Below are 12,274 nucleotides of genomic sequence, written 5' to 3'. Positions count from 1 at the left end.
TTATGCAGTGAACAATTTTATTGCATAATGGCTTACTGTAAAGTAAGAGCATGCAATAAAAAATATTTGAAATGTTCTCCTTGTAATTGTAGCCATCTCTTTTCATAGTTGGGTTTATTTAAACTTTGATTCCACGAAATGAGGCAAATAAGACTTGGGGGTGTGTGCAAAACAGAAGGAACCCAGTCAAGGGGTTTGTGACATGAATTTAAGGTAGGGAGTGCAAGAACGTGAAAAGATGTGGGCGATTCTTCGCTTTGAAGACAGAATTCTTACTCAGTCATGAAGAGGAAGCAGCAAAAGCAACCAGACATAAGTAATGGACCCCCCAAAAAGCTAAAATAGCATAGACCTATGTTTCTCAGTCTTGGCAATTTTAAGATGTATAGATTTCAATTCCAAGAATTCCGCAGCCAATTTAGGGAATTATGAGAGCTGAAAGACTACTTATTTTAAATTTGCCAAGGTTAATGAAATCTATCATAGCAGGATAGAATTTTTTTTTTAAGTTTAAATTTCTGATTGGTTTATTTGTCAATATTCAAATATTGAGAAATATTTATTGACTTCGTTGGATGGGAATTCTGGTGCCTGTGATCTCAGCATACATGGAATGTTGTATGGTTAATGAGATAGCAAGTAGAGCTCATAAGAGTCCGTGATAGTCATACAGCAATGTTGGGTCTGTGTGTTTGTGTGAGTGTACATAAATCAACTGGCCTTTTGTCATATGTTACATGCAAATGGATGTTCGCAGATTATAAAAGAAATCCCATGGTAACTTTCTGTGATCCTCATTCCCTTCAGAAAATCAAGTCATGCAAATGACTGTGTTTGGCTTTAACCAAGGATTCTCTTGTCTTACAGAGAGAGGATGCAAGCCATGGAAAAACAGATTGCCAGTTTAACTGGCCTTGTTCAGTCTGCGCTTTTAAAAGGGCCAAATACAAGTAATAGCAAAGATCCTTCTAGGTAAAAAAACCCAAAATGAAATAAAATCATGAAATCTATTTCATTGTAATGATGTTCGTGATCACCAGGGGTGGGGGGAGGGAATGTCCCAGGACAAATCCTGACCTTGTTGGCTTCACTTGAGTCAAGATTTCATCTTCACATTTTAGAAAGTTGGGTAAAGTGGAAACAACAGTAATTCATGAAGTTTTTCCCTATTCTTCTGATTAGCATTTCAATTAATCATCTGGTGAAAGTCCTCTATTGGTGGTGGACCTCTACTCTTCTTTAAACCTACATATTAAAGTGAGATAATAGAACATAGCAAGTAATTAAATTACAAGGTAATTATATTCTAGTTAGGATGCAATGTAATTTAGATTATAATTATAAGCAAAAGCATTGATACTTCATTATTTAAATAGTTTACATTATCTGACAACATCAGGATGATTTTAATATAATTATTATCTACTTTTCTTCCATTTAGTGAGAAGATGGTAAAAATTGTAACTAGTAAGAGCAGTGCTGAGAAGGCAGGTAAGCTTTCGTGTGATGTGATAAGTACAACAGAATTCATTTTACCTTAAAGGAAATTCTGGGAATCATGATAAAAATTTGAATGTCTCATAATACATTCAACTGTTATGACTCTGGCCAAGGAGCTAAGGAAATTCATGAAATTGGAGACAAAGCAAGATATTGTTTTTGTTAACTATGAAGCATTCTAAGATGATGGTCTTTTGCAATATTGAGATTAATTGTTTAGTTTGTTTTCTTCTACAGCTCTGTGTTTAATTTGTATGAACAAGCATTGCAAAGACATTGTAAGTCTGTAATGCTTTTTGTCCAAGGAAACATAAAGTTCCACCTTGGATTCCTGTGTTTTTGGGAAAGCTACAATGAAATGTAGTGACATTAAGAGTGAATTCAAGCAAAATCATTTTTATTATATTGCCCGGTCTATTTCCCCCTCAGAATGCAAGAGTATATAAAACATTGGTTTGCGAAGAAAAGAGCACAAATCGCTCAACCTCATAGCCTCCAGAAGTGTCCTGTACCAGGCTGATAAAGAATTTGGGCATGTAAAATAATTAACTCATCCTATCAGTCCAATGCCCATCTTTCTTGAACAAGTGTAGAGCTGCTTTTCCAACCCAGTGAAGAGTTATAACATCTTGAGGTGTTTCAGAAAATGTGTTATCCTTTTTTTTTTTTTTACAAGTGCTAAATGGGAAGAAGTGCTTTCTGGAAAAATGCTTTCAAGAACTTCAGCCTGCTATTTATTTGCTATCACTAGACCTGGCATTTGAATGCGTCTCCTCAGAAACACTATCAAAATTGACAAAATTAACTGTTTTAATTAGAGAACAAAACATATACCATTTTGTTTCTATCTGGAAACCACTTCTTAGTGCTTGAGACAGAAAAAGAAAGAAATTTTAACTTTGGGGTTTGCTGACTAAGCTAGTTTAGAGAGCCAGTTGGTGCAGCAATCCCCAATCTTTCTGACTCCACAGACTGACGGCTGCAGTGGTAGGGGGAGGGGATAATTTCATGGGTGCAACCTAGATCCCGCGCACAAATGAAGCTTTCTGTGCTTGCCTACCACTTCCAGTTCCCAACAGGAGTTGGTCACCCGTTGTCTAATGGTTAGACCAGGCTAAAGACCAGGAGTTCCAGTCTCACTTTAGTCATGAAAGACAGTCCCTCTTTTTCCATCCAAACCGCCTTACAAGGTTGTGGTGGAGAAAATAAAAGGAAGGAGGAGTATTAGACATCTTTAACACTTTGAATTATTTGTAAAAATAAAAAAGTGGGATATAAATAAAATAAATAAGAAAGAGAGAGAGAATCCTTATAACATTGATAGTGAACCTTTACGGCACTAACTGCCCAAACTGGAATGTGCATGCACACTGGGGTGCATGCACACCCAAAGACCAGCTGGTTACTGGTGCTCCAGCACTCATGAAGACTAGCTGGTGTGCCAGAAACCAAAAGAGCAGCTGGCGACGGCACATGTGCCCACAGAGAGAGCTCTGCATGCCACAAGTTCACCATCACAGCCTTCTATAAATGGCTAGTACCTGTTAAGTTGGTACAGTTGAAGCTGCAATTTTATTTTGTATTTTACTGTACTGAAAATGTTGGAAATTAGTTCTTTCCCTTCCCATTTTCTTACAATTTTTATTTTGGTTGTATTTTACACCATGATAAATTCCAGTAGAAGAGGAAGGATTGACTTCTAAAAGAGACTGCATGAAGGCATCTATGCTAAATGTTGTTTTCTAGCCTCCTGGAAAGATAGCATACCCGAGCCTTGAGCTCAGGCATTATATTTCTCTCTCTCTCTGTCGCTTCTCTTTCTTGTGTCTGCAGAGCTGCCTCTAAACATGGCATTGCCCAGGGTTACATGTTTGAAGAGGCAGGCACAGCTGGCTGGGTGTGCTATGCTAGAAAAGAATCTACATCTGCCATTTTCATTTCTCCCATGAAAGATTATGTAGGAGTCCTTTTTATACCACTATAACATCATCCAGAACAACATGCCAACTGGAAAACACATGACCTATTGCAGAGAAACGGACTATTTTCCCTCACCTCATTTTTCCTCTTTCAAGATGGGGAATTCCTTCAAAAGCCTAATTGCTTGACAAGAAAACTATCCTTCAGATTTATTTATTATTTTTTGTATTCTTGGAATCAAGCCCATCTGCAACCAACGATGTTCAAAATTTTGAAACAATGGAAAGCCAAGGCAGGAAGAACAGTTCTATGCTATGTTTAGGCTTCCTTTAAAACTAAATATAGTGAGGTTTGGGGCTTGAATTGAAAAATAAAAGTATGACCTAACCAGTCAAAAATGAACTCCATTATAAGAGGGTTTAAGATTTTAAACCAGCAGCATTCCCTGCCCAATTCTGGATTTCAACTGATAATGAGGAAAGTAATGGAAGAAAATAATATGAAAAGAAAATGAATTATTCAGAACAAAGATATGTTTTTCATGCTCTAACAATAGCAAAAAATAATAACCTTTGGGCGGGGGGGGGGGGGGGAGACGAGACACTTTAATTCCAAACAGAAAGGACTAGTTTCTCCTTTAAATCTATGTCTAACTTCATGATTTAGCATTTTTTAAGAAAAGTCTGTTAGTCTGAAAATGTAATGTTCTCTCCTTTTGAGAAAACATTTTTGAATAGGTCAATATTACAAACTTAGTTTTTCTTCTTAAAGGTTTACAAAATCAGGTAAACTTAAGATATAGCTAAAATTACAGGTTTTATTTATATGTTCTTATGTATTTTCTTATGGTTTAAAGTTTTCCTTTCCTTCTGTTCTTGTGTATATTTTATTTTTGTGTAAATGTGTATATTGTTTATTTTTATCTTAGATTATTTTATGTAGGTCTAAATTATTTATTTTTATTTTATGAATGTCTGTTTGAAAATGACAATAAGAGGCATAAGGGTTTTGTCAAAAAGAAGAAGAAAAATTATTATGCCACTAAAGGGATTGGTATAAGCCATAGTTAGGTCTTAATGTAGATTATCAGTTCTTTTTTTCTTCCATTCTTATAGCTGTTCTTGGTTTGTATTTTTATGGGTTATTTAGAGCAGCGTTTCTCAATCTTAGCAATTTGATGATGTGTGGATTTCAACCATCAGAACTGCCCAGCCAGTATTTATTTATTTATTTATTTATTTATTTATTTATTTATTTGCACTTCTAGACCGCCCCCTCTCCCAAAAGGGACTCGGGGCGATGTACAGTCCACACAGCAAATACATCATCCACAGTAAAATTCATTAAATAGATAAACAGATGAATAAATGAATAAATAAATATGGAGGAGGTTAAAAGAATTAAAAGAACTGTACAGCAAGAATATAAATATGGCTTTAAAACCCTAAAATCAATTAAATTTAAAACAATACCCTTAAAATACCAGTTAAAAGTATATTTCCAGGAGGTAACAGTTATAACAGTTATAATTATGCCAGGCCAGCTAATCGGAACAGGTGAGTCTTCAATTTTTGTCGGAAGGAGCAGAAGTCCGTGGTGGTTCTAATATCGGGGGGGGGTCATTCCAGAGGGTTGGGCCCATCACAGAGAAGGCCCTACTCCTTGGCGCCGCCCGCTGGCATTGCCTAGTAAATTGGGGAATTCTGTCAGTTGAAGTCTAACTTAACTTTAACTTTAACTTTTATTTGATATCTAGACCGCCCCTCTCCCAGAAGGGACTCGGGGGCGGTGTACAGTCATATTAAAAACAATAAATATACATAATATAAATATAAATAAATATAGGTGTGGCTGGAGGAGGTAGCAGTAGTTTACTGTACAATAGTTAAAGTTAGATTTAAAATGTAAAAAATTTAAAAATACATTAAAGAACACTCCTAAAAACTATCCCAGGATAAAATATTTGCCAGGAGGTATAAACGGGACTATAAATGGGCCAGGCCAGCTAATTGGAACAGGTGGGTCTTAAGTTTCTGTCGGAAGGAGCGGAGGTTGGTAGTAGTTCTAATATCGGGGGGGAGGTCATTCCAGAGGGTTGGCCCATCACAGAGAAGGCTCTACTCCTAGGTGCCGCCCATTGGCATTGCTTGGTGGACGGCACCTGGAGGAGTCCCTCCCTGTGAGAGCGAATTGGTCGCAGGGATGTATGCGGTAGGATGCGATCCCGCAGGTAACTAGGTCCTGTGCCATGGAGCGCTTTGACGATGGTAATCAACACCTTGAAACGCACCCAAAAAACCACAGGCAGCCAGTGCAGCTCGCGCAGGAGAGGTGTTATGTGGGAGTACCTAGTACTCCCCATGATAGCCCGCGCGGCCGCATTCTGAACTAGCTGTAGTCTTCGGGTGCATCTCAAGGGGAGCCCCATGTAGAGAGCATTGCAGTAGTCCAGACGGGACGTCACCAGCGCATGAGTGACTGTGCGTAAGGCGTCCCGGTCCAATAGGGGGCGCAATTGGCGCACCAGGCGAACCTGGTGGAATGCCCCCCTTGCCACGGCTGCCACATGGTCATCCATCGACAGCCGGGCATCTAGGAGGACGCCCAAATTGCGCGCCCGTTCCACAGGGGGCAGTTGCTCGCCCCCTATGGCCAGTGATGGAGTCCACTGGTTGAACCGAGGCGCCGGTAACCACAGCCACTCTGTCTTGGAGAGGTTGAGCCTGAGTCTGTTGTCCCCCATCCAGACCCGAACGGCTTCCAAATACCGGGACATCATTTCGACAGCCTCGTTGGGGTGGTCTACACTTCTTACAGTTGATAAAGTTGAAAAAGACTGGCTAAGAGGTTGAGGTGGTGTGGGGCATTAAAGACAACAATATCAAGAAAATAAATATCAGGAAAGAAGAACAAACTTTATCATCATGCTAAAATGTAGTGGCAGGTTGTAAGTAAAAGAAACAGCTCTGGCTGCAGATTAAATCTATAATCCCTCAAGATAAAATATATATTCTCTTGTTCCACCTATTGCTAATTTCTCTTTTTAATGTGCAGTACTTCTTTTCCTCTGGCTGGGTTCATGTTAAATTGTAATTTATGAAATGAACCAGAATTGCCCTGGCTTGCATAATACCATAATTCATAAACCAAATGGATAGACACTCCAGAAATTGGACCTCGACCAAATCCAGTTCTTACAAGTTTCACTTTGACTTCATATAACATGTGATTCCAGCCCATGTGTTTTCTGTTTTCTCTTCTTACACTGAACTTGAATCTGGTAGATTTTCACAGGTGTAGGTATGCTGGTCTTGTTGTATTCGGGTCTTTTCCCGTGTAAGATTGAGATTGTCTTGGCAACGTTTAGGCGAGGTCTCACTCGCCATCTTCAGTGACCACGCTTTAAGCCCAAAACCCAGCCTGAAGATGGCGAGTGAGACCTCGCTGAAACGTTGCCAATACAATCTCAATCTTACATGGGAAAAGACCCGAATACAACAAGGCAAGCATACCTCCGTGGGATTGAGTGGGTTGAGAATATGTGAATGGCCCTAAAATCACTCAGGGAGCTTCTGTACCTAAGGATGGACTACAAGATGACTCTAAATCCCAACACCTTAACTATAAAACGCAAGAGACTAACACCAATGAAGGAAAGAACCAATTTATATTATTAAGTAACAGTAACTACAGTATTTTCTTGTGTGTGTATGTATGTATGTATATATGTGTATGTGTATATGTACCATATTTTTCAGAGTATAAGGCGCACCTTTTTCCCTCAAAAAAGAGGCTGAAAATCTGTGTCTTATACACTGAATACAGTGTACTGTGTCTTATACACTGAATACAGCATTTTTTGCCTCCCGAAACTCCGCCCCTTCACCAAAATGGCCATGCATAGCCTCTAAGAAGCTTTTAGAGAGCTCCTGGGGGATGGGGAGGGCAGAAATGAGCAAAAAAGGGGCCATTTTTTGCTCAATTTTACCCCCCACTCCCGAGGAGCACTCTATAAGCTTCCTAAAGACTATCCATGTTTTTTTTTAATGAAAAACTGGCCCGTTTTCACGAAAAATGCGCCGTTTTTGGCTCATTCCCCCCCCCCCCCGGAGCACTCTGCAAGCCCCCTAAAGGCTATTCATGCCTTTTTGGGGGGGGGATTTTTTGCGAAAACGGGCCATTTTTGGAAGGTTTGCAGAGCGCAAAAACTTTTTTTCATTTGCCTCTTCAAAACCTTGGTGCGTCTTATACTCTGGTGCGTCTTATACTCCAAAAATATGGTATATGTATATATATTTATTTATTCTTGGCTTGAATCAAGCAAAAATATTTAGGCATATTTATAGATGATAGTGAATTTGTCAGAATCTAGTAGGCTGTTGATTAGATTTCATCAAATATCTGAGCAGGAAAAAAAATCCCAGGTTTGTTTACATTATATATAAATTACCTTTTGACAATGATTCTCTTTTTGTTCTCTCATCTGTTCTCTGTCAACACCAGTCAACCATTGTGTCCATTATATTCTAATTTCTGATACTGATTTTACAACATCAAGTTTATTAAGTGATCCATGGGAGCTCTAATTTTTAATGATTGAAAGAGGAGTAGAAGAGAGGGAAGTAAGGTTATTAATGGAGTCATTTGCCTATCTTTATTTTTAGGATCCACTCATGACTTCACTGGGAAGAATTCATTAGCAGAAGTTGAGATTTCCAGTAAAAGCCCCCGCCATTCTCTTCCATCAAATTCCGCAGCCATGCAATTCAGTCTCCTTAACATGAAACGCAACTTATCTGATCTCCGTCTTCAGCTTCTCCAGATCAGGCAGTTACAGGTATTGTTATATTAGAGAAAGCCTCCAGTGAGTTGCAAGCATATTGTGTTTGCATTTTCGGACCCATACACAAACCAAATCTTAGTTACATTTGAAAATTCACTTTTCCTAATTTTGTAGTATACTTTGCCAAAATTGCCCGTGATAGAAGATTATTTGCCATCACTGTGTATGTGATGTAAAACTGCTGAGGAATATACTTTTTGAAATGGGTACCAAAATGCAAACACATTTTAGTTTGAACTTCTTTATTTAAAAAAAAAACAGAGGTAGTCATGGTGGCATAAGCCTCAGAGAAATTTAGTAGAACACTTATGAATGTGCCATTTTTTAAATTCCACAAAGTTTGTGCTGTTTTTCTGTAACAAATTAAGCAGATACCCCTCTGAAAGTTACTTGGAATACTCTTTCAAATTATTAGTATAAACATCAGATTAAATGTTTGTTTGTAAAGGAAGGTAAGATCAATAGAGCAACAGTCACAAACCATAAAGATGTAGCTAAACCTTACTTATTCTTATGAATAAATCTTTTAAAAAGATAAAGATACAACTGACTGGTGAAAATTGAAGTTTACCTTTTATTCATCTCACCAACCTGATAACATATGTTGTTATATCATCATGTTTATAAAGCTTAGAACGTTGCCTATTTTTAAAAAAAGAAGGCTTATATTTTAAGGATTTCTAAGAGTGATAGTACAGTGTTTAAAATATGCATTGTGCAAGTCTGCTTTTGGTTTTTATTTTGATTAGGGCAAGTTTGCATTGTAACAGGATCTAGGAGTCCTGGTGGACAATCATTTAAATATAAGCCAGCAGCATGCTGCAGTTGCCCCAAAAGCCAATGTACTCCTAGATTTCATCAACAGAAGAATAGTATCAACATCAGTGAAGTATTAGTACCATAATACTGTATATTGTTTTCATAAGACTATGCTTGGAATGCTGTGACCAATTTTTTTTATCTATTATCACCACAATGGATAAAAAGAGACTTTTTCTAAAGAGTGCAGAGAACAGCACAATAGATTTAAAAACTACTGTAGAAAAAGAAGAGCAATAAAGATATTTAGGGATCCAAAAGCTAAAAATGTATGATGGGTGGTTTCAGGAACTAGTCTAAGAAAAAGAAGGACTAAGGGTGACATGATAGCAGTCTTCCAATATTGAGAGGCTGACAGAAAGACAAATGGGGGGGGGGGCTATCTAGTCACCAAGGCATCTGAGGTATGTATATGTATGGAAATTTACCAAACAGAAATACAGCCTAGAACTAAGGAGAAATTTCCTGACAGTGAGAACAATTAATCAGCGAAACAGCTTGCCTTCAGAAGTTGTGGTTGCTTCATCACTAGAGGTTTTTAAGATTTGTTCAGAATAGTATATTCTGCTTGGGGTGGGGGGGAGAATAGACTAGAAGACCTCCAAGATCCCTTTCAATTCTGTTATTCTGTAAGGTCATCTAGATTGCTACCTATACTGCCACCTCTTTGGGTAGTGCTCCTAGATTCCCAAATTCCTGCAGTGGATGAATAATTCACAAGATATTTCTTTTGATTGGCTTTTTACATTTATCTGAAGAGAATGACAACCAAATCATTAATTTTGTACAGAAGACATGGTGAACTGTTTAATTGGAATTAATTTATGCTCATTAATGTGTTTTCTTTAGGATTCCTATACAAATATTAGTTTTTGCCTATTTAGAGCAGTGGTTCCCAACCTATTTTTGCCCATGCCCCATCTAAGCATCTCTAAAATCCTGATACCCCCTCCCCCCCGCCCCGGTGAGATATAATTTTTACTTTACTCAAAAAGTAAACTCTACTCAAGCGGAGGAAGCCTAAAAGGCCATGAACTCGGTTTAAACAAGGTTCAAATTGCTCACATTAAAAATCAAATTGCTCCCTTGTGGGGTATGGCCCCCACATTGGGAACCACTGATTTAGAATCTTTGTCTATGTTGGTGCTCTTCTTCTGATTTTTCCAGGAGTTATTTATAGTAACTTAAAATTTAAATTCTTCTTGTTACTTAACATTCAAAAATGATCATATCTTGTTTAAGATATATTAATATCTTAAAGAAATGTCCCCAAGGTGCTTTCTTTCAAAACGCAACCAGATTTTCTTGTTTTGCTGTAAGACATTTGGCTTCTCACCTAAAAAGTTTCCTTCATTTCTGACTGAATGGTGGAGAATGGAAGGATTTATATTCCTTGCAGCCATGCGGTCAAAGAGGGCTACTGACCACATGACTGCAAGGAATATAAATCCATCAATTTTGCACCATTCAGTCAGAAATGAAGGAAGCTTCTTGGATGAGAAGCCAAACGTCTTCCAAGAAAACCAAAAAGTCCAGTTGCCGTTTTGAAAGATAGCACCTTGGGGACAACCATGACCTGGATGAGTGAGAATCTCCATAGACATGTGTATATTTTAAAGAATACAGTGTACTGTGTGGAAAGAATCTGAGATACCTTTTTGCTTCAGAGATGTTGAAGTCAACACATTTTCCCCTCTCTTGGCATACATATGAATATATGTAAGGGCATTTATTCAGTGATCCTCCATAATGTACAAGTGTGTGTCTATATGCAGCCAAGGTTGATTTTTAAGGACATGTGCTTTCAAGTATTCATCATAAACAATAGAAGCAAGGAAGAATAGTTTGTTCTGTTCTTTGGCCGAATGACAATGAAAACAAAATGTAAATATTTATGGGAAAGGGCTAAAGGCATCTTAATGACCAGTTGGTTTCATTTGAGTACAAAGCATCGGCCTTTTGTTTTGTTCTGGGGTTGTTTATCTCATCTTTTGGTCTTTAGTATTTTGTGGACAGGGAGGGAGGGAGGGGTCGTAAAAGCAGAAATGCAAAAAGCCATAATTGCCTATCGATAGTGAGATCATTGTTTGGATCAGTGATCGGGTAAATGCGTGGCATAATTAAAAACCTTGGCCTCTTGTTCATTGTATGAGAAAGAGGGTTAAATCACTAAATGCTTTCCCAGTTCTCTTTCTCTAGCCAACCTGTAATTGGCTGAGAAGATCAATAATGATGCATCTGACAGTGGTATACAAAAGTAGAATAGAAGCAATAAAGAGGACTTTCATAGTCAGAGACAGTATATGATAATAAGCCTCTTTTAGGAGTACAGAATTCTCTTCATAAAAGATGAGGGTCATAAGTTGAGGCATCCATGTGACTGATCAAATTTTATGATATATTTTTTTTGCAGTAGTTGTAAAGCAATTATGGCCGTCATTAAGTAAGTCAATACATTCCTAGGGGCATTTTTTGCTGAAAAATGGCTGAAAAGGTTGTTGTTTTTTGGGGGGGGGAGTTGTAAATCACATGACTCTACAACACTGCAACCAGCTTAAAAGTGACTGGTTATTAAGCAAGGGCTACCTATATTATAGAAACAAAAAGTACTGTAATCAGTTCTTGGAATCTCGCCATATCCGTATGTCAATTTCATCTTTCTTCTGCCTGTATGTGGGTTAAAAAAGAAGTTTGCTGCCCATCCTAGGAGACCTAAAAATGCACTGGTTCTTCTTTTTAAATTGATGGCAAAAATGAACCATCTCTTATGTTCCATTAACAAACCCCAAATGGTTCTATCAAAGTGCTGGTTTAGTCAGTTTAGGTAAGTGTTCCACAATCTCAGAAACTTTAAGGTGTGTGGCGCACTTCAACTCCTAGAATTGTCCAGCCAACTATGCTGGCTGGGGAATTCTGGGAGTCAAAGTCCACTCATCATTTGAAAAACACTGGTTTACATTGCAAACATTAAAAAACCTACATTACTTGCAATCAGATCCTTTGTCTGACTAGTTTAGGTTCCATATTACTGCATGCTTCCTTTCTAAGTCTGTGGGCAAAGATATTTCCTAGAGCTTGCCCAGGATATTATGGTCGGGCTAACTGAACCTGGATAGAAAATAGCACTACTTTTAAGCTATGGCTTTTCCCAAAGTCAGGAGCTGTTAGAGCTTTGGATCTAGGCTAACAGCA

The 12,274-nt window shown here is 38.1% G+C and overlaps 1 protein-coding gene across 13 annotated transcripts in view; it reads left to right on the top strand.

Annotated features, from left to right (window-relative positions):
- Positions 1-12,274, top strand: part of KIAA1217 — a 255,677-nt gene that overhangs the window by 207,297 nt on the left and 36,106 nt on the right. For 12 of the 13 annotated variants that reach the window (XM_081969856.1, XM_081969855.1, XM_081969853.1 and 9 more), the window contains 3 exons: positions 868-972; positions 1,442-1,491; positions 8,085-8,257. In XM_081969856.1, the coding sequence (XP_081825982.1) occupies positions 868-972; positions 1,442-1,491; positions 8,085-8,257 (328 nt within the window). The remainder of the gene's footprint in view (positions 1-867; positions 973-1,441; positions 1,492-8,084; positions 8,258-12,274) is intronic. The other variant, XM_081969854.1, reaches the window with a different exon arrangement.

Source organism: Natrix helvetica (genome assembly GCF_964273705.1).
Source record: "Natrix helvetica genome assembly, chromosome: Z".
Classification (NCBI taxonomy): domain Eukaryota; kingdom Metazoa; phylum Chordata; class Lepidosauria; order Squamata; family Natricidae; genus Natrix; species Natrix helvetica.
This window is presented reverse-complemented; position numbering and strand designations above follow the sequence as displayed.